This window comes from Girardinichthys multiradiatus, chromosome 12 (genome assembly GCF_021462225.1).
Source record: "Girardinichthys multiradiatus isolate DD_20200921_A chromosome 12, DD_fGirMul_XY1, whole genome shotgun sequence".
Lineage (NCBI taxonomy): Eukaryota > Metazoa > Chordata > Actinopteri > Cyprinodontiformes > Goodeidae > Girardinichthys > Girardinichthys multiradiatus.
Window position 1 is genome coordinate 29,376,576 of NC_061805.1, and position 23,536 is coordinate 29,400,111.

Here is a 23,536-nt window from a genome sequence, read left to right on the forward strand (position 1 = left end):
CCCAGGAAAGTAGAGGAATGAAGGTTAGCCAGAGCAAGACAGAATATATGTGTGTGAATGAAAGGGGCCCATGTGCAGCCTTGAGGTTACAGGGAACAGAGATAATGAAAGTGGAGTATTTGAAGTATTTAGAGTCAACAGTCCAGAGCAACGGTGAGTGTGGAAAAGATGTGAAAAACGTGTCCAAGCAGGTTGGATTGGGTGGAGATAAGTGGCAGGTGTGTAGTGTGATAACAGCATCAGCGAGAATTAAAGGAAAGGTACAAGACAGTGGTTTGTAAAAAGAGAAGGAGGGTTAGGCAGGAACTACCAGGCAGGAGGCCTAAAGGAAGAACAAAGAGGAGATTTATGGATGGAGTCAAAGAGGACATGAAGGTAGTATGTGTGAGAGAAGAACATAGGGTTAGGTGGAGACAAATAACTTGCTAGGGTGACCCCTGAAAGAGATAAGCCAAAATAAGAAGAAGAAGAAGAAGCTCTCTCTTAACGTTAATTCTAACTATCAAATGTTAGCTTTGCCCTGACTGACTGGCCAATATCTGCAATAAGATCAACTATTTCAAAATTTAAAACTACTTAAATTATTACAAACAAGGTCAGACAAATTCTAACACCTAATGAGTTTATCTTGCCATCATGCACAGTGAGGGGGATAGTAAAATAGGTTTACCTTTACTAATATACATTTCCAACAATTGAAAACAAAATAAGCAAAAGTAAAATGTGGTATAACTTCAACAGTTCTTTGCAAATGAATTTCACATTGCAAATTTCATCAGCCAAGGTGAAGTTAAATTCTAGTCTCTGCAGAATGTTTTCTGACTAAAATCAAGTAAAACCCCCAAGGGAAGCAAACAAAACACATAAAAAGAAAACAAATAAAAGTTACTGTGAGGGTTACCTGTCAAGGTTGAGTTTGTGAGCCAGCATCCTCCAGTCATTGCCTCTGGTCTGTGGTGCATCCAAACTGCCACACAACTTGTGTCTGATGGATAAAGGAATACGGAAGGCATTAGGCCCCATTAAGGTTGTGATATTACTGGCAGGGTCCATCAGGGATGTGTCTATGCACTGGACTTCCTGAAAAGATGACAAAAGGGGGTGATAAGACCAAGTGTTTTATTTAAACAATACTTCATGTAAAAAATTATATTATGCACTATAGTGCACTATAACACTTAAACATCCTTGGTCTTTATATATACCTATCAATATCTATCCACATGGCAGTTCAGCTAACCATATTTCAAATTTAAGTACAATCACATCCTTTTATGCAAAAACTCTGCTCATCTCTCTTATGCTTGTCTTCTGTGTTGCCAAAATCAAACAATAATCAATACAAGAGCAGAACAAACACAGAAATCTGCAGCCAAGTCCCCTCTCTCCTCCCTTGCTGTCAATCTCTATCTGTTTCTAAGTATTCACATTATTCTCCTTTTATTGAGCTGAAAGGAGGCTACAGACTAATGAACATGGCTTTGCACAGGGAGACAACTGCCATTGTTGATGCAAGCTATTACTATTTACTGTGTCTACTTACCCTCAATTTACCACCCAAAAATTATCTATGGCTAGAGATGGAGGGACTGATGCAAAGGAATGCTGACTATCTGCTGAAATGATAAATGCTTTAGACATGCTTTGCTTTTCTATTTTTCAACCCCACAGAGTAATTAAGGATTTCCAGAATTTTTCTTACTCCAGAACATGCACAAAATGTATTGGGTTTTTTTTCCCTTGTTTTGACTATTTAACAGTCAAAACTCCAGTGAGATTAATGCAAATATTTGGTAAGGGTCGCCTATTTCAACAAGAGGCCCACCATTTCTGCTGCTGTGGTAGTTAAAAAAGCTGTCAAGATTTTTAACATCCAACATCCAAATCACATAGTGTACATTTAGCAATAAGCATGGTGGTGGTAGCATTATGTTGAGGGTCTGTTTCTCCACAGAAAATAGTTGGGTTACTGAAGTAGAAGAGCCCCAAAATGGCCTACTTCATTACAAATTAACATCTAGATGGTTGAAACTCGGACTGAGTTGGGTGTATAGTATGAGCTGTAGAAGTTCATCCACAAAGAGAAAACTGTTGGTTTTTTTGTTTTTTTTTGTTTGCCCTGCAAGTTCACAGAGCTGTTTCTGCAATTAAAAAAGTATCTTTATAAGGGAGCATACTTCCATCCTCCTTAATGTAGTTTCAGGATTACCACTACCAGTAATGTTTTACTAAAGATTCTGCAATGATTTGCAACTGCAACTACTGAGCACTTACAGTATAGCCTCAACCACTACTTCTCCTAATAAACCAGTGGACCTGGCATGAAACTGTCCAATCCAAAGCAAGACTTGCCACACCAACCAAATGACCAATAAGGAGGTATAATTGAACATCCATTTGGGATTATTAAAGTATCATTGAATTAACTGGAATTAAATAAATTAAACAGCTGAACTGAAAAAGCAGGATAAAACAGGGTTTTTCACAGCCTCATGGTTACACAACCTCTTTAACTTCTTTTCAACAAGCATTTTCTACTTGACATGCTCTACTTGATGTGCTCTTTTCCTTCTTGTCATTTATGTGGTTCTGATAAGTGTGGCTTTTGAGACTGAATGCAACATTGTCAGCTTGAGCATATACTTCACTTAAAAGTTATAAAAAATAAAAAACAAAAGACAAAGGAATAGGCAACTGCAAATGTGAAAAGATATATATAGCAATGAGATTAATTATGGATGTTTGCCTGTATTTAATTATTGTTGAAGATCTGAACATGTGGACTAACAAGCAAGTAAACATTTTCTTACTTCTTTCAATGTGGACAAAGAAAAAATCCACTTGAATTTGTAATCAAGGTTTAAGAAAACAAGGTTTAAGAAAACAATGTTGTTACCACTGGCCACAGCAAGAAAAATCTGCTTGCTGACAAAGACACACATGTATACTTTTTGTGGCTTTATGGTTACACTCAAGCAAAATAAAAGAAAAGTTATTCCTGTCACATTATGGGACCTGTAGCAGTTGTATGAATGATTGAGCAGAGTCACAAAACCATAACAGGAACCTTGACTCACTGTCAGGGAGCGTAGAAAAAATATAATGGCTTCAAGATCTTCTATATAGAACAAATAACTTATATGTATGTAACTACATTGTTACTTTGTTGAGCTGTTCTGCTTTTTAAACTTTTCTTCTGCAGTTACCTTGCACATCTAGTATTAGCATAACATGACTGAGTTTGCTTGTTTGCATGTATATTTGTTTTTTGTATCTTATCTGCTGAGGATGTAAAGATGTAAATTAGCCTAAAAGATTCTTAAAACACACCTCCTCCAATGTGTTGCTGATTTGAAAGATTTGCCCTTCTCCTTCTACCTGCCGCACACACAGCTTGCAGTTGATCTCTGTGATGGCTGAGCTCAGTCTCTCCAGGGTGAAGGTACAGTGAAGAGATCTCTGACAGCCACTCCACACCTGGTAGAATGGAATCTCCTGGAGAGCATGAACGGAAAACACAACACAAGGTAGCATTGTGTACATCAGCAATGCATTCCAAAATGAAAATAAACAGTACTATTAAACATGATTAATGTGTTTCTACACTGAGTCCTGTATGCATTTCCCTCACCTGATATTTTGCGATAAGTTTACTCTTCCAGTGTGTGTGTGGCACATCATGGATTGACAGTCTCAGATTATGTGTGCTGTCTTTGAAGTTCAGAGTCTTTGGCTCATCCAGTAGCATCCCTCCCATTTGGGTCTCCATCTGAAGAACCTCCTACACACAATGCAAAAAAAAAAAAACATTAAAAAAACTAAACTACTTTAAAATTCCTCTGCACCACCTTTAATATTGCTCACTGATGCATTTTTTTTATTCATAAACCACTGCAAAGGGCTTTTATCTTGTGTAATTATTCCATGAAATGAACAATAAACTCTGTAAACACATGCCAACATTTGATTTAGATCTTATCACATCTAAACATACTCTAGCAGTCCTTACTTTCACCTTGATTAGCAATTCTTCAATAGTCAGTATACTGGTATTGTAAAATATAAGTGGTGAGGCAAATTTAAACTCAACCTGCAATGTGTAGCAATGTATAAATGAAGACCAATTTTTCATTGTTTTATCATGATAGCATATTCTCACACTGAAACATTAAGAAAACCCCACCTTTAATTTAAGTGCGTTTAGAAAACATACCAATGTTGAGAAATAATTGAATTTAACCAAAATTTGTGGTTGCACAATTATTCCTACATCTGCTGTCGATAAATCTTTGTGAATTCTGGGTTCTCTCTTCCCTTCACATCACCTCACAGACTTTGCAAAGGAATTACTGTAGATCTGGGGACTGAGATAGCCTAACTCTAAACCAAAGAAGAAGGCTAATTTTGTGTTTGGTATTGTCCTAACTTTATGTTTAGGGGTATCCAGCTGAAAAACCCAGCAAACCATTTTCAGGTTACTGGCATAGCCCTCCAGATTTCTTTTATATATATTTTTTAAGTTCTGATATTCCTAGGATTTCTTCATAGTCTCTAAAGTGTTTCTAATGGTGGTTATGGTACTTGCACAGTGCATTGTGTTAAATGTGAAATACAATGAACTCTAGGTCCCCAAGATGAGGCTCTTTGCTGTGGTTTTCTATCAGTGAACTTTGAAGATTTTCTTATTTTCCTTACGATCCTCCTTACTGTGCAACACCCTAAAATAAATATGGGTCCTTGTCTAAGCCTGGTGGCCAGTGGCTCAAAAAAATTAGCCTTTGTGCCATTTATACCTATGGGAAAACAGGAAGCCATGCTGTACTGATTAAAAGTACATAGAAATGTTGACCAATGTGAAAAATAAATAAAAATGTTTTATTTACATTATTTTAAAAGGATTGTTGGGCCACCAACAAATGGGCCATCAGTGATTGCATTTAGCTGAACATTGGATTTTAAATAACCGTCCTCACATTAAAGATTGGATTTTTCACAATTTCCTTAGTATGAAATTATACTATTGCAATAAAATGCATTTATTTGAAAATAAATTAAATATATTTACCCGGCCAACAAATATGTCTACAACTTTAAATAAAAGGAAGTCACTGATATGCCTTTTAAATGTCCCCTCAGTTCTGGCTTCTTTTATTCTATTGGACACTAAGTTAAATGGTGAAGTACTGAAATAGGTAAGTGTGGGCAGCAATAATTTACAGTTCCACTTTGTGGCACAACATGTGTTTTATCAGTTATTTATCATTGACAGTGTATATTATAAAGATTTTAAATAAACCAAACTACAACTTTACCCTACCCTCTAAACATTCATTTCCAAATTGCATACATTTCTAGTGACAAAAAGAAAAACAAGTCATAAAAAACTATGTTTTTTTTCCCAACTCCTTTGCTATTACTGCTTCAAAATGTTAAGGAATGATTGAATTATGGCAACACATCCACTTTAAGAAATGTAGCTATGCCTTAGGTGTTTATTCCTTAGGTGAGACTTCAAGAGATAAAAAATTTTATGTAATATATAAGGATTAAAAGCATGCACCATAGTTTGCTGTGTTTTGCAGCCATCCACGGGGATTTTTACGCATGCCATTAGAAATGTCAATCAACTATTAAAAAATAACTCTTACAAGAGTTCTTTTTAGATACATCAGGGTGTACAAAAGTAAATCCAAATAAGGCTAACAATTACAGGCTGTTGAACTGTGGGAAAAATGATCAAATGAAGGCATGTAAGCACTAAGTCATAATCCAAGTCCTCTCTGATCAACTTCAGGCCTACTTCACTTTGTCGTCTTTCAAACTTCAGTTTACCCACACAAACTTTTCATCATTAAAAATCCACCTTTGAACTTTGTTTTCAAGCTACAACTGTTTGCTTGAACTGGTAAAAGTAAATGTGAGTTGATGTTTACGCGATTATGTGCATGGCTGTGTGCCACAGTGACACTTGACTTATCACTGCGCGAATAAATTACCAATGTTAATCTTGCATATCAGATGGCCCCTCTGGTGCTTTGAATTTGTTTAAATTTCTAATGCATCTCTCTTTTGACATTGCTTGACCCTGTTTTGTTTACTGCTTCTTGGCACATCTCCGCAAGACAAGAGGTGAAGATGCTTCTGCTCATGACTTCATACGATTCATTTTGTTTTAGCTCTAATATAGCTCATTTCAAATGCAAAGGATCAAGGAGGAATGTTGAGTGGTAAAAAAGAACACTTTACTATTATTTACAGCATTACAAAAACCTGTCAAAGCTGTAGCTACAATGGACAGACCTGCATTTTATTAAGTGCTTATAAAGAGTTTGTTCAAGGTTCAGGGTCTTTATTGTCATTTGCATGTTGACATTGTAAACAAAATTTGTGCCTGAGGGCCAGGAGCATGTCTTAACACAGAAGGGGGGTAAAAACAAAGAGTAGCCAATGTTGAGGATGATGGTGGAAAAGGAAATGCCATGGATCCACTCTGACTGTGGCCTATGCAATAAGAAGTTCAGTACCCAGTTGCAGTGGGATGGTGATAGTCCAAGCAGTACCAGCTTGTCAACTAAAGTCTGCGGGTCAATCGTGTTGAATCCAAAACTGAAGTCCAGGAAGAGCAGCCTGACATAGGTGTCGCCATTCTCCAAGGGGTGAGGGCTACCGGCCGATACTGATTTATGCTCCTCGATACTGTGCACTTGGGAACAGGAACAATAGATGCTGTTTTCAGACTCACCGGCACCACAGCCTGGGAGAGAGAACCCTGCCACCCTTCAGAACCCTGCAGTGGATGTTGTCTGGTCCTGCTGATGCTAGTGAGCCTGGTGCGAGTAGACGGAGTCGGAGGGCTTCAGGTATGGGGATGTTTTTGGTGGTAGTGACATCACTGATGTACCTCTGAATAAACCAGGAGATAGTTGATATGTATTCTTCCAGATTTACACCTTTTCTGGAGGTAGCAGCCTCTTTGAAGGCTGTCTGCTCAAAGCTGTCTGACAGTGCAGGAACAGCTGTGCTAGGCCACACAGCGATGGTCTTCTGTGTTTGCTTGTTCTTCTTTAGAGAGAGGCAAATGGTAAGGAACCAAAAAGATGGAAATGCGTCTGTCTGCCGGATGTGATTAAAGTCCCCAGCAATCACAAAAATGCCTTTGGCCGACAAGGCATACACGCGTTGAGGAGTGTTAACAATCACCGTCAGCACCACGGTAAACTCCCATGGCAGGTAAAGGGGACTGCACTTTAGCAACATAAAATCCACTGACTCAGAGTGATGCTGGCTTACCAGCACGCAGTTTTTACATAGAGTCCTCCACCATGCGTTTTCCCTGACAGCTGATCAAGGTCAGTGCAGAAGAAAAGAAGTCCATCCAAGTAGTAGGAATAGTCTGGCATATTGTTGTTCAGCCAAGTCTCATTAAGCAGGAAAGAACAACATTTCCTCATCTCCTTGTGAAAGTTCAGGCTCAGTCTGAACAGGTTGATCTTATTGCCCAGAGACCGGACATTAAACAGGAAAAGTCTTGGAAGAGTGGGTCTGCTTGTTAACCCTTGGCCTAGCAAGCAAGATGGCTCTATTTCCCCACTGTCTCCACTGCTGTCTCATGTCACACCACTCTTTTGTTTCCCTTCGTCCGCTGTCTTTTAGTGGCCCAAATCTTCCTAATGCTGCCTTGACATTAGGTTTGAGTGCCACATTGGAATTTCTCTGAATACATAGGTCATAAACACTGTATTCCAACCCCTTCTTGTGCTGAGTTAGCAGAAAAAAAGGAAAATTATTCTGATGCTGATCCAGAGCCAAGAAGCCGCTGCACTTCCGTGTACCGCCAAACAACATATTGGTGTCCATAGAACCAATATTACCTATATATTATACATATTATTATATACTTATATACCATTAATTATTAAAAAATTTTTTTTAAACAAACAGAACCTTTAATTCATTTAGTTTTAGGACATTACCTTAAGTGCATCCTGAGTGTCGTCCAAACAATAAATCCTGATGTGATAGTCCAAAGTTGTGCACGATACAGGCCCAAAAACTGCCAGTTTGAGCCTTTTAGCAGCTGCTTTGCCAATTGACTGCCCCACTAGACAATACGTCCCCAGTGTCTCTGTCAAAATGTGACATGCCTCCAAGTCCATCTGCACATAGCAGGGGGTGGTGAAGTTTTCCTCCCCCACTACAACCACATCCTGTTGAGACCACACACAGAAAGAAAAGTCAAATGATTTTTCTTTAAAACTGTCATTCTGGATTTATGATTGTTAGGTAAAAAACTACAATAATGAAAGTTGACAAACATTTTGCTTTTATTACTCATAAAAGAAGACAGGATTTAGTTCTAAAATCTGCTTTGGAGATATCAACCCATTATATTCCACTGGTGGCAAGGAAAACCCCCTTTCACTTGATTTCATACTGAAATTACGGTTTACTATAAAAATACCATGTTCTGTTACTAAAAACACCATGAGGGCTTACAGTAGATAAGTTAACTTAAAGAGCAACAGTCTATTTAATGCTGTTTCCTCTACTGTGTTTGGGACTGAGGTCCCATTTGAACAGCTATTGTCAAAGCTTGGCTGTTATTTGAACATTGGCTTTGTTTGTAGATTTTTGGGATTAAGCTACATTTGATCTGTTGAAATACGACCACAATACAAGCATTTTGAGTGTTTCCTGCAAATGAAAAACAAAAACTTTGAGTAAGCAAGGTTAGGATTTATCTCAGATGCATTTATACTGGTGAAGACATAACATTTAAATTTTACCTATGCATGCAGTGTTGGTTGAAGTGCTTGCTACAGAGCCCTGCAAATGTATTCTCACCCTTTGAACATTTTAAGATTTTTTTCATGTTACAACCACAAACCTCATTGTATTTTGGGGAGACTGTATGTGATAGACCAACACAAAGTAGAACATGGTAATGAAGTAGAAGGAAACATTATTTTCAATTTCTTTACAAATACGTATCTACCAGCTTTGCACATGTAAAGACATAATTTGTCCCATTTAGTTTAACTTAAACCATTGACTGGACCATCATAAAACATGAATATGGTTTGATCTAAACCATTTTGTTGCAGCTCTGGCTGTATATCTACAGTCGTTTCCCAAGTCCCAAATCTTTTGCAGCCTCTAAAAGGTTTTCTTCCTGTGTTTTCTGTATTTAGCTTCATACATCTTTTTTAACTATGAGCCGAGTCCTTGTTTCTGCTGCATAATACTGCACTCATTGTGGATATTGTGTGTTCAGTGTTAGCTTTTTGCCATACAGAGCATTTTGCATAAAGGCCAAAACATTTTTGGTTTCATCTGAATTTAGGACCTTCTTCCATGTATTTTCAATGTCCCCTACATGGCTTGTGGTAAACTGCAAATGGGTTTTACCATTAATCAGCAAAGCAGCCCTTTGGCTAACAGCCAGTTCAAGTGGACAGCAATGTCTGTTGGTAGGTTTGCCTTTGTGCCATATTCTATAAAGTTTTGAATAGTAGATTGAACAGTCTTCTGTCCACCTCAAAGCTTGAGATATTGTTTCACTGTAATGTTTACAAAACTCTAAAGCCTTTACAGAACAGCTGTTCAGTTATTGTATAGTTGTTAGTACAGAACAGAACAGTTACTACAGAAGAGATATTAAGGAAGGCTTTGAATATATATTTTGGGGTTTGGAGCATGGATGGCTAAAAAAGCAACATGCAACACAGTTGTCATTATTTTGTTATTATTTGATGTTATTTAAAACAAAAAATCATATATCATTAATGTCATTTAAGTTTATGACCATAACATTACAAAATGGGGAAAAGTTCAAGGTATATGATTACTTTTGCTCAACACTGTATACATGGACTTTTTGTTGGAGTTAAATAGTTGTAATGTAGGGGTGCACAGGCTAACAGAGTTCCTTTTAATCTGATCTGATCATGTGTGAAAGTCCGTGCCTGTAGACATCAGTGCACTGTGGAATCAATGCATCCTACATGCACATGTGTGATAAAAACACTGCGCTTTGATTCGCAGTTCATGTGGAGTTCTCTTCCTACAGACGAGCTGAATCAATACAGAGAGGTAGAAAAGCAATATGGTCTGAATCTGTTATTACTGGTAATCACAACCGTGGCTGCTCCTCCTGATATGAGGGGAATTCAATTACCTCCCTCGGCCTGTTTTAGGGAAAACTTTCTGATGGGAAATGAATGTTCTACAGCAATGAGAGAAAAAAACAAATCGACTTCATGAAGAAATTCCACTTTTCATTTTTCTCATCTTTATTCACTCTGCTCTAAACCCTCTTCTGCGCTGCCCTACTCTCATACATGCACACACAAATATTCACACGCACCGAATCTTATGCATGGCTAATTGTGCAGAGACATTGTGTTATGCTGTGATAAGCAACAGAAGACAGCATACGGGGGCCTTGTTGACACAGTGATGCTGCAAGACAGCCTTATCACCCACACCCACACACAAGGACACACACACACACACACATGCACATTCACTCATGCAGTTTTGTACACACAAGAAATAGATTGCTGAGGTAGAGACTTCATGCAAAGAGACATGTGAAGGGGCAGAAGAAGGGAAGAGGAAAAAGGAGGGATAGACACATAAGAAATTAGATGAGAGAAGAGGAGGATAGCAGGAGCATAACAAATTGTCTCTGATAGGAGTGTTCAACCCCCTGCTTGTCTACTAGCCTGTAGGCACTTTCTGTTTACCACATTTAAGTTTCCATTTTTCATTTTCTTCTCCTTTCCTCACTGGATACATGCAGTTTCTGTGTAATTCAGGTTATTCTTCTAAGTGTGCATGTCTGATTGTAGAAGCTGTGTGTATTTATGATCATATATTCATTATTTGGCATAGGACACTGTGTAATTATTTATAAAACCTCTACAGACTGGTTTGTGTAGTATTTAGCCACATATGAACATTCACATTGTTATGTCTACATTAAATTAAATTAATCATCTACACACAAGATGAAACCTCTGTAGTAAAAGCTCTGTATTGGAATTTCAACATACAAAAGGCACACAAACATACTAGGTACAGTGTTGAACACCCACCTCCCATTCTCCCATGGGCAGCTGATTCTTGAGCTGTATGAGCCAGTCTTCATGGACGTTGTCTGCACAGTGGTGGATAGTGAGTATCACTGGTCTGGTCAACAGAACTCCTGGGGGTCCACAACTCACCACTGGGCTGAGAACTGTCTGGATGTCTTCAACTGGAGGTCTGGAAGTGACAGATAACACTCAGGTGAAATGACAGAAGAGCAAGAGAAGATATCCAGCAGCCTGCATGTAGTGCAACAGTTACTAAAAACCTGAAATAAAAAATGTGTGATAGCTGTAGTTGTGTTTGATTCCACACTATTTAAAATGTGATCTAGAAAACTAAAGGTAATGTAGGAATGCTTAAGGAAACAACCGTTATTCTGATAAGATCGAATCTCTTTGACTTAACCCCTACCAACCACAAACTAGTAGGAGATGGTGCTCAAAGAATACTCCTCAAAATGGTCAAACATCATGGTCTCTTTGAATCCATGTTACAGCTGTCTTCTCATTCAACTATCCTGTAACACCATATACATGTACAATTGTAGCTCAGTAAATTAGAATATTTTTTATGTAGTTGATATAGTTCAGTATTTCAATTTAAAAGTGAAACTTGTATATAGATTCATTAGACAGAGAAAACATTTTTTGGCATTTATTTTTGTTCATGTAGATAATTATGACTTAAAACCAATAAAACACAACATTTGTTTTCTCCAAAAAATTGAATGCAACATAACATTGATGAAAAAGGTTTTTTTTTTAATACAGAAAAGTTGGCCTAATGAAAAATATGTCCATGTACATAACGCTTTAGTAGGTAACTTATGTAAAAATGTGTTTTTCAAACATTTGTTAAAACTGTCACTATGTCCTGACAGTAGAATATGAGACAGATAATCTGTAAAAAAAAAAAACAAAATTAAGCTCCTCTGGCTCCTCCAAGTGGTCCTACTGTCATCTGCAGAAATACACTGCTCCCGGTCAGAAACAACCAATCAGAGCCAGGAGTAATGCTCACACTTCTCCCCCACACACCGCATACCGCCCTTCAAGCTCAAGATTGCCTGTGTGCTGCAGCTATGCTAATGGCAGAAAAACAACCTAATGTAACAGAAAAATGTCCAATTTCTGGAGTGGTTCCTGCTCAGAAAACATTGTGATGTTTTGTCCCTACCTGTGAATGTGCCATAGCTGTTTATCCGCCGTCATCGATGGCCCTGCTTACTAGCCTGAGCGTTCACGGCAGGCTCCACTATTGGGGAGGAGCTATGGACGGAGGACTGTAGCATTGCAGAGAGCAAGGGGGAGGGACCATAACGGCAGCATATGGCTTTGCCAAGGTGTTAAGGAATGCCAGGTTGCTTTCATAGCGTCTTTTAGTTTGTCTAGATTGTTGAGTTTAGTGTCTCTCACCTTCCTCCTGACAATACCTTATAGTTTCTCTAAGCGGGTTATGTAAGGAGGCCAGTCCACTATAGTAACACCATGGCCATTATTAAAGCATTAGATCCTCCTATTCAATATCTACATGCTCCCCCTAGCTCAGATTATAACAAACAACAAGATAAGTTGGCTTAACTACGCAGATGACAAACAGCTCTACATTACAATGTCACCAGGTGACTATGAACCTATTCAAGAATTGGCTAGATGCATAAAACACGTCAAGGCATAGATGTGCCATAATTTTCTTCAGGTAGATAAAAACAAAACTGAAGTCATTATTTTTGGACCAAGGAGGAGTGATCAAGAGTGAGCACACAGCTTCAGTTACTACAGCTGGAAACCACAGATCAGGTTGGAAATCTTGGTGTAGTGATACACTCAGACCTAATCCTTCAGAGGCACATGAAGACAATTACTAAGTCCGGCTTCTATCAGCTGAAGAACATTTCCAGGATTAAAGAACAAATGCCCCAGCACGATCTCAAAAAAAATCATCCATGCTATTATCTTTAGTCATATAAATCCTGCAACAGTTTCTTTAGAGGTTGGTCTAAAACGTCAATCAGACAACTGCAGCTGGTCCTGAATGCTGCTGCCAACGTCCTCACTATAACTAAAAGTAGAGCCCCAGTCCTTACACAGGCTCCCTGCATCTCAGACTTTAAAATACTAAAATATTGTTAGTTTATATGTCACTGAATGATTCAGCACCAAAATTAAAATTTGTTGCTGTTGTATCAACCTTCCATACCACTCAGGTCTTCTGGTTCTCTCTGCATCCCCAGAATCAGATCCAAACATAGAGATTCAGCATTCAGTTCTTATGCTCTGCTAATCTGGAACAGAAACTCTGAATCCCTGAGTTTTAAATGAAGGTTAAAACCCATTTGTTTGAAGTTGCTTTTGATTGTTCTATTAACTGAAACATTATTAATTTCAGCCTGTACTCCATATTTTCTTTATTTTACTTTATCATTCCACAGCAATATATTTTTTTTAAATGTGCTTGTAACTGCATTGTACTTCAGGTAAAGCACTTTGAATTGTCTAGTTGCTGAAATGTGCTACACAAATAAACTTGTCTTGCATTGCTATGTGTAGTCCATGTCCTGATATGGCTGTGTGTGATAGTTCTTAACTTTCTAACTTCAGCTGCAGTGCATATCCCCCCGAAGTCTTGACTGGGCTTTGCTTCACAATCTTCTCAAACTGGCAATCACTTTTGCATTTTTCAACCACATTTTTCCTTCCACCTAACCTCCATTAATATGCATAGATACAACATTCTGTGAACAACCAGCTTCTTTAGCATTGATCATTTGTGGCTTACCCCCCTTTTGGAGGATGTAAATGACTGAATGACTCTGCCTGGGCAACTGTCATGTCAAGAAAAAAATCTGAATCAGAATAACGATAATAGCCTTCCCCATGATTGTGTAGGCCACAAGATAATATTACTGTACGGAAAATTCAATTTTATTGGTCCTATGTAATATTCTAATTATCTAATAAACTCCATTTTGGGTTTTTATCGGCTGTATGCCATAGTACTCATAATTAACAGAAATAAATGCTTTCAATATATCAATTTATGTGAAATGAATCAGTATATAAATTTAATTTTATATACCATTTTTAAATTCAATTACTGAAATAAATTAACAGCCCACAGCTGTCAGACCACTATGCTACTATATGGATAAAGAATATTACAGTCAAACATTCAGGCATCCTTGAAAGGATTTCTTTTTTTTTTTTACAAATTCAGTCTATGTGGCATCTTGCTATAGAATTATGTGGAGGTGACAGAAGTATGCAGGAATTGATCTGTTGGTTAAAAATGTAATAGTTTCAGAAGAGTGTGTCATTTTTTTCTCTACCAAAAGTTGTCTTTTTATTTTTTTGCAGAACTTATAAACCTGCTAAATCATTAGAATGCAAACAACTCTATTAAAAGAAATAAAACGTTTTTGTTGCAGTCATTACCATTATAAATAAATGAGATTACAGTTTTTAAAAAGAATGTGAGCAATAGAAAATATAAAAGCTAACTAGGTTTGGTACATAAATCCAAGAACAGAACATCAGAGATTCATTTGGAGAATGATCACTGCAGTCAGCCTCAGCTGGAGTCAGTAGTATTCAGCTAAAAGGCAGAAAGAAAATGAATGTAGTCTCCTTTTGCCTTTTATGGTACCACTGGGTATTAAAACCTCAAGCACTTAGTATCAAATGGCGTGTACGTTACAGTACAGCAGCAGAATAATTGTCTACTATTCTCTACTTTTGTTAAAAATGTCAGGCTAAGCATATTGGATTCCATTAGTATTCATTATTTAGAGGCATTCAGCCATCTGTAAATCTCAAACTAAAAACATAATCCTTGAACCGAGTAAATACTAACAAATCAGGGTAACAATTAACCCTCATGCTTCAAATTATGCCACATCTAAAGGTTGGAGATAAAAATTTTATTTATTTGTTTTCGTGAGGTGCTACTTGTTATCAGTGTTATTGATTCAGCCACCCCTTCGCAATATTGACTGCTAAAAGGTGGGGAGGGGAGAAAATTAAAGAAGCTGTAAACAACCTCTGCCTTCGATTACAGCCTTTGATTCTACCCCTTTCATGATTTTCAGTTTTACTTGCAATATACAGTTAAGCACAAAATTACTCAAACCTCTGGCAGATTCAGATTAAAAACTTTTTTAATTCAACCACAAAGTGTCATGATCCTTAGGTGTTTGAGATTTGAAGTTTCAGATTTCTTGATTTCCATGTTGTTTATATTCTCTTTGTGTTGCCATTGTAGTTTATTCATTTTACACATATTTCTTAGTTCATTCTTGTGTTCTTTGTACATTTAGATGTTTTCCACTGTCTCAGTTGTTCCACAAGGTGTTACATTCTAGAACTGCGCTGCTCAAGGTGGCAGCAGGTTGGAGTAGCTCTGTTACTTTTCATTCTGATTAATTATTTTTAAGAACTGAAATTCCTTTGTGGTGGATAACAAATATTTTTTGGGAGATTATCCTCTCCAGTATCAAATGCTGTGCAGCTAGAAGGATGTTTGCTGTTACTTTTTTACATTTAGACATTTGTAATGATGTGTCACCATTGCAACAGGGTGGGATTTTTTTTTTTTTAATCAGGAGCAGCCGGTTATTATCTCAGTACCACTTTACAATAAGGCTCCCCTTATAGATCGCTAATAAATAGTATACAGATATGTTATTAATTCATCTGTAAACACATTACAAATTATTAATAAGTGTTTATTATGCATTAATTAGGGGGGAGAAAGAGACAAAACTGATCGGTTTCTTGCCAAATAGTGAGTCATATCTGTTCTCCTGTATATTTAATGTAGAGTTGCAAAAGCTCAAATAATACTTAAACTACAACCTCAAGTTGAGTTGAAACGGAGGCACTGTGGATGCAGAGCAAGAGCAAAGAGAAGAGAGAGAAGGAGGAAGTTCAAATCATCTCTTCCATCGATTATGATGGACAATGTGAGATCGTTGGGAAACAAGTTGGATGAACTCCAAGCCCTACAAAGGACCCAGCTAGAGTATCGGGAATGCAGTATTATGTGTTTCACTGACACATGGCTGCAAGATCATATCCCTGACTCCAGTGTCTCTCTGCCAGGCTTTCTGACCATACGAGCAGACAGAGATTTAAATCCAAAGGAGGTAGACTGGCAGTACTTCTGAATAGCAGATGGTGTACTCCAGGATGTTGCTGTGAAGTGTCGTCTTTGCAGTCCAGATATTGAACTGTTAGCAACAAGTTGTTGTCCATATTATTTGCCGAAAGTTCACCATTTTGTCAACAGTTTACATTCCACCTTTAACTTTTGCCGACACTGCATGTGATGCCATCAGCTCAGTTATTGCTAAGCTACAGACACAACACCCCAATGCGTTTATGGCAATATCTGGCGATGTTAACCAAGCCTCACTCTCTGCTACACTTCCAACATTTCATCAGTTTGTCAGCTGCTCTACGTTGGATTTGTTTAATGCAAATGTCACAGACTCATACATCTCTAAAGCAAGACCTTCTCTAGGCAAATCGGATCACAATCTTGTTTTTCTCTGATTGAAATATAAGTCCCTTGTTCAGATGCAACCTGTAACTGAGAGAACGGTGAGAAGATGGTCACAGGAAGCTGAAGAAACCATGAGAGGTTGCTTAGAGGCTATAGACTGGGTAGCGCTTTGCCAGCCACATGGAGAGGACATCAATGCCATAACTGAGTGTGTAACAGACTATATAAACATCTGGTGGATAACACCATCCCCACCAGAACGGTGAGATGCTTCCCCAATAACAAACCCTGGATCACCAGTGACCTGAAGGACCTGCTTAACAAGAAAAAAGAGCCTTCAGAGAGGGAGACAGGGAATTATTGAGGAGTATACAGAAGCAACTTAAAGTCAAGGTAAGAGACAGCAAGGAGTTGTACAAGGAGAAGCTAGAGAGATGTGTGGTCAAGGATGAAGAAGATCACAGGCTTCAACCAGAAGGATGATTGGACCAATGGATGTATGGACAGAGCCAATGAACTAAATACATTCTTCAATAGGTTCCGTTCAGAAACGAGCTCAGCATCCTCCTCTCCTGCTAACAGTGAATCAGACATCCCACCCTCCTTTGACCCACAGCTTTCCTGTCACACAACAAATGTTTTATCTTCCACCTCAGCCATGGAACCAAATCAGAGAATGCTGGTGCTCCCCCCTCCCCTCCACCTGTGTGTCTCAAGAAGTCAGGTGAAGACACAACTGGAAAGACTGAACTGAAAAAAGGCTACAGGTCCAGATAGTGACACCCCTAGAGTCCTGAAGGCCTGTGCAGAGCAGCTCTGTGGGATTCTGCAGGACTTCTTCAACCTTAGCTTAGCCCAGAAGAAAGTTCCTGTGTTGTGGAAGACCTCTTGTCTTTTTCCGGTACCAAAGAAAACTCACCCATCAGTCCTCAATGACTATAGACCTGTTGGACAGACATCCCACGTTATTAAGGTCCTAAAGAGACTCCTGTTCGCACACCTGAGTAAGGAAACAATAAAGGGGACCCCTTTCAGTTTGCTTATCACTGTGGAGTTGGAGTTGAAGATGCCATCATACACCTGCTTCAACAAACCCACCGTCAGCTGGACAAAACAGGCAGCACTGTAAGGATCATGTTCTTTGATTTCTCCAGTGCATTTAACACAGTTTAACCTGATTTGCTTTGTGAAGAACTCCAGAAGACTCAGGTGGAGGCCACAATAGTTGCCTGGATCAAAGACTATCTGACAAACAGACCACAGTTTGTGAGACAAAAGGGAGCTTAGGTCTTTCGGTGTTTGCAGCAAGATGCTGCATATCTTCTATGAGTCTATTGTAGAAAGTGTGACCTCTTCTGCCATCATCTGCTGGGGTAGCAGCATCAGAGCCAGGGACTTAAAAAAGATTAACAAACTAATAAAGAAGGCTGGCTCTGTTCTGGGGACTTCAGAACCTCTGGAGATCATTATGCAAAGAAGGATTCTTCATAAAATGAAGAACATTTTGGAGAACCCAAAGCATCCTCTTCATGATGTACAACAACAGAGTGTCTTCAGTCAGAGGCTTCTTCAGATCTGCTGTAAGACAGACCGCAACAGGAGATCCTTCCTGCCCACAGCCATTATCATCTACAATGGCTCCTTAAAGAGACCTGCATAGGATGAGCCACAACAACATTTAATTTTCTTTGGGATTAATAAAGTATTTTTGAATTGAACTGAATTTGCGGCTGATGGGTATCATGAGGCCAAGCGTGCCGCGGCCCAGGCTGTGGCAGAGGCAAAAACTTGGGCTTCGGTGAGGCCATGGAGAAGGACTGCCGGTTGGCCTCGTACCGATTCTGGCACACCGTCCGGCGCCTCAGGAGGGGGAAGTAGTGCTTCGCCAACACTGTTTACAGTAGGGGTCGGGAGCTGCTGACCTCGACTGGGGACATAATCGGGCGGTGGAAGGAGTACTTTGAGGAACTCTTCAATCCTCCCGTCACGTATTCCCTGGTGGAAGCAGAGGCTGGGAACTCGGGGTTGGACTCTTTCCTTACTCAGGCTGAAGTCATTGAGGTGGTTAAAAGCTTCACGGTCGCAGGGCTTTGGGGGTGGATGAGATCCACCCTGAGTACCTCAAGTCTCTGGATGTTGTAGGGTTGTCATGGTTGACACGCGTTTTCAACATTGCATGGCAGTCAGGGACAGTGCCTCTGGACTGGCAATCCAGGGTGGTGGTCTGGACTGGCAATCCAGGGTGGTGGTCCCCCTACATAAGAAGGGTAACTAGAGGGTGTGTTACAACTATAGGGGGATTACACTCCTCAGCCTCCTTGGTAAGGCCTATGCCAGGGTATTGGAAAGGAGAGTCCGTACGATAGTCGAACCTCGGCTGGAGGAGGTGTCTGGGGAGAGGGAAGTCTGGGTGTCTCTACTGAGTCTGCTGCCCCCATGACCCGGTACCGGATGAAGCGGAAGACGATGAATACGAGTACGAGTGAACTGAATTTGAGTCATCACCTGATTGTGCATACCTACTTGCCATGCCTTTCGAAACAAAAAGATATTGTTATATTGTACAATATAATGCAAAACATTACATTATACATTTCCATATAAGGGAAACAGGTGCTTTTTCATATACGGCAATATATACATCTTTCATGTCTGGCTATATACTAATAAAATATATATTGAAATAGAGACAATGTTTGTGCTACACTTTTACATGCAAAGGTTTTATGAAAACTGCAATTCACTCCATTCTTACACTAGTTAAAATGAGCAATCACTACATTTCTTGCAGTTACACATCTCATAAATAAATAAAAAAATATTACAAAAGAAAGTTGCTTTGTTAAAGTCATTTTGGCAACATGGTATGAGGAAAATATTTTTGTAAATATTTTTTATACCATTCCTTAAGCAACAAAAATATATATTCCATATATATTTTGTGTCAACAAATGAAACTGATATACCTGTCTTTTAAAATATATATTAAATCATATATATTTTTTATGTAGTACAGTACATTAAATAATAGGGCTTGCCCCTTTTGATTCATTGTAAAATAGATGGCAATATATTTGGTAATATCTTGTAATTTTATATTCAATAATTCACTTCATAATATATGTAAATGATTGGTGTTACATATATTCCCAGAATAATTAACACATAGATGAAATCTATAGTCTTTATGTATATAACTGAATATGTGTTCATTCACTGTTTTGAAGCCTTCAGTGAAAATGTACATACAATGTAAATAGTCATAAACATGAAGAAAACCATTAAATGAGAAAGGCATTCTAAAACCTTTGACATGTAGTGTATATAAAACCAACTCTGGGACCACTTCAAATTATTATTTTTATCATTTTATATTATGTTGTTAATATTGTTTCCAGACAGAGGAAACTTACTTTTAATTTAATGTCTCCTAAGTCCAACAGACCTGACTCAAAGGACTAAATTACCTCCTAAATCACTCAAGGTCTACAGAGTCCTGCTAATGCCCTAATTATGTGGTTCAGGTGTGTTGACAGGACAGACACACAAATAAATGTTGCAAGACATCGGCCCTCTAGGACTGGAATGAATGGAAGTCAATGCAAGGATAGCAATATGCTACATGCATGTGTGGGCGTGTGTGTGTGTGTGTGTGTGTGTGTGTAGGAGGTGCATGTCTGTCTAACCTTGTGCGTGTGTGAGACTGAACTAATCCCTTATGCTATGATAAAGCGAAACACAAAATTCTTGCTTGCCAATCATTGCTGAAGGATGTCAATGTAGCTGCTTGCCAGTAACAGAGTGATTTCAAGACAGAGGACACAAAAGATATTTGACTCTTAGAGACACTACAGCAAGCAGTATTGGTCGTAATTATCATTGATCAACATTTATGGAGAAATGCAGTGGAACGGCTTAGACTGTGGCCTTTACAGTTTTACAGAATCTTTAAGTTTTGGTTACCCAAACAAATATTGAAAGCATCCCTTGGTTTACATCAACCTCAACTGGTGTTTTTATTTTTAGTTTAAGAATGTGAAGAAAATGTGGAGCTTCAAAACCAATGTGTGCTGTCAGTTTCACAAAAATAAAAGTAAAAATTTATACATTTTCTCATTTATCTGTTGTAGACTACAAAAGGTTCAACCTCAAACACTTACAGGATTTAGGAGTAAAGGATTATTGTACAAGTAGCAGGATTACAATAATCCCCAAACTAGCAACTAACTTAAGTAAATGTGCAAAACCAGATATTACAGCATTTACTTTTGAAAGATTCATGTTTGTTTTTTGTCTCAAAACACCATATGAAGCAAATGCAAATCAGCTTGTTGCACTATAGTCAGTCTTAGTTTCACATATTCAGAAATATTTAAAGTAAGTACCTCACCTTCAACCATATTCTACTGGCTTTAAATTAAAAAGTAAGGAAAAAGTGAATTTAATGGATTACCACACATATTATGAAACTAATTAGTTCAGCATGAGATGCTGTTTTAATCTGCTCATCTTAATTCCAGTACTAGTATTCAGGGGACCTCTGCTGAATATGTTACCACAGGGTGTACTTTATGTAAACAAACTAGAAAAAAATTATATACTACTCACAAAAAGTTGGGGATATTCGGCTTTCAGATGACAATTCAGGGGGAACCTAAAATGCACTATAACCTTCACAGGGGGACCTAATGTGACCTCCTTTAACGTTTGATTGCACATGTCCAACTGTTCAATGTTTCGGTACCATTTGCAAAACTTGCTGTTCTCTAACAAGGAGCTTAACGGCAAAATTCATAACAAGTGTTTGATCCTAAAATCGACCAATCAATTTTTTGGTTCAATCTGAATTGGTATTTTACCAGTCCTCCTAATCATGTTTATATTTTGATATCATGAGACCAAGATGACACCTTGATCAACAGTACTTTGACACTGTGAGGCTTAAAACAGGAAGTTCTCAGATGGAAGTGGCCACTGAGCTTGGTGTGTCACAAAGTGTCATTAGCAGGTTGCAACAGAGATACAGAGAGACTGGAAGACTCACAGATTGGCATGGAAGTGGACATCTTTTGAGCACATTCCATACAGATGACTGCTTCATTGGGAACGGTGACCTGCGGAACCGGATGATGAATTCCAATCAACTCCAAGCACATTTAAGGGAGGTAAGAGGCACCCAAGTGTCACGTGAAACTATTCGAAACTGTTAGCATCAGCGAGCGTGGTCTGTGAGCTAGAGGACCTGCAAGGGTACCTGACCATATCACCGGGCACAGGCATCCTCGTCTTGCATGGGACAGGGAGCATTTACGCTGGATGAGAGGACCAGTGGGCCTTAGGGCTGTTCTGTGATGAAAGCTGATTCACTGTGAGCAGAAACAATGGCCAATGGTGTTGGAGATGTCCAAGAAAGCGTTATGCATCAACCACTGTTGTCACCAGACAAGCCTCTAGTGGTGGTGTTGTTACAGTGTTACACTTTGTGAATCATACAAAGACAAGCCTATACTACCTAAATAACATGATATCAATAATACAGTCATTGTGCACCTGCATGAACAACACAGGCCTAATTTAATCTTTATGGATGACAATGTGCCAGCTCATTGAGGTCACAACATTATTGAATGGTTGCTGGAGACTGGGGTACCTCAAATAGAGTGGCTTGCACTTTTTCCAGACCAGACTCCCATAGAAAATCTATGGGATCAGCCAAGTCGCCATTGGGAGGCTCATATCTCTGTACCACAGAATCTCAATGACCTAAGGGCCACCCTTCAAGAAGAGTGGGATGCCATGCCTTAGAAGACAATCTGTCAACATGTGATCAGCATGAGGTGTCGTTGTCTAGCTGTAATTGATACTCAAGTGCACATGACATGTTATTGACACATTACATTTTTTGTTGTGGTATACCCACTACTGTTGTTGGCTTTTGTTTCAATAAATAGTTAAAAATGAGGAAATTACTATTGTTTGTTTCTACTGTTGGGACCCCAGCAATGGGTTACAACATTAAAGGCCAGTAAGAACTTTTCTGGAATTTTCAAAATAAATCGCATTAACCTACTTCAAGCACAGCCAGGAACAAGAACTAGAAGGGAGTAACAGCGGACTTCCCGTCACGTCACTGTTTGAACAAAAACTCCACATCCCAACAAACAGACTTCTTCCACGCAGGTCCCCAGCTGAACTGAAAGGAGGGACACAGCACGCTAATCTCTCTTTGCTGGAAAACAGACATAACTCTTCAAAACTGAATCCAAGAGTGTCATACGATCACGTGATCATATGCACTAAGTTAAGTAGGAATGAATTGCTGTTTGTGTATCCGATATTCATTCATCAACGGGGTAATTAAGGTGCAAGCGTGGCTTGACTTTTCTTTCTGAGGTCTACAGAAGCAAACTGTGTTCCAGAGAGTTTCCAGCAGAGACCCTGTCTCTACAACGCCGAGTGGAGCAGTTTTTCCTGGTCTGAAGGAAGGACAACAGGACCGCATTAGCATGGCTACAGCACTAACGTGCAGTTCAGCCAGCCCAGCAGAACGAGAAAGAAATTGTGTGAATTCATTCCGTGTATGTAGAGAGTATTGCTCTTCAGTAATATCAGAGCTTGGCTCATCCTTTTCAATTTTGTCCAAATACCACCGCCTTATTGGGCTGGTATTCACAGGACAACCCTTAACAGGCAGAAATATTATTTAATAAAATATTAAAGTCAGTCAGTCATTTTCTACCGCTTATTCCATAGTGGGTCGCGGGGGAGCTGGTGCCTATCTACAGCAGTCTATGGGCAAGAGACGGGGTACACCCTGGACAGGTTGCCAGTCAATCGCAGGGCAACACACAAGCAACCATGCACACACTCATTCATACACCTAAGGGCAATTTAGAGTGACCAATTAACCTAACAGGCATGTCATTGGACTGTGGGAGGA

At 38.9% G+C, this 23,536-nt stretch overlaps 1 protein-coding gene across 3 annotated transcripts in view; it reads right to left on the minus strand.

The window, feature by feature from the left end:
* LOC124877689 (netrin receptor UNC5C-like) overlaps positions 1-23,536 on the minus strand; it is a 348,599-nt gene that overhangs the window by 13,431 nt on the left and 311,632 nt on the right. For 2 of the 3 annotated variants that reach the window (XM_047381101.1, XM_047381100.1), the window contains 5 exons: positions 11,100-11,268; positions 7,974-8,207; positions 3,632-3,781; positions 3,331-3,495; positions 902-1,080 (listed from right to left, as the gene is read on the minus strand). In XM_047381101.1, coding sequence (XP_047237057.1) covers positions 902-1,080; positions 3,331-3,495; positions 3,632-3,781; positions 7,974-8,207; positions 11,100-11,268 — 897 coding nt within the window. The remainder of the gene's footprint in view (positions 1-901; positions 1,081-3,330; positions 3,496-3,631; positions 3,782-7,973; positions 8,208-11,099; positions 11,269-23,536) is intronic. The other variant, XM_047381103.1, reaches the window with a different exon arrangement.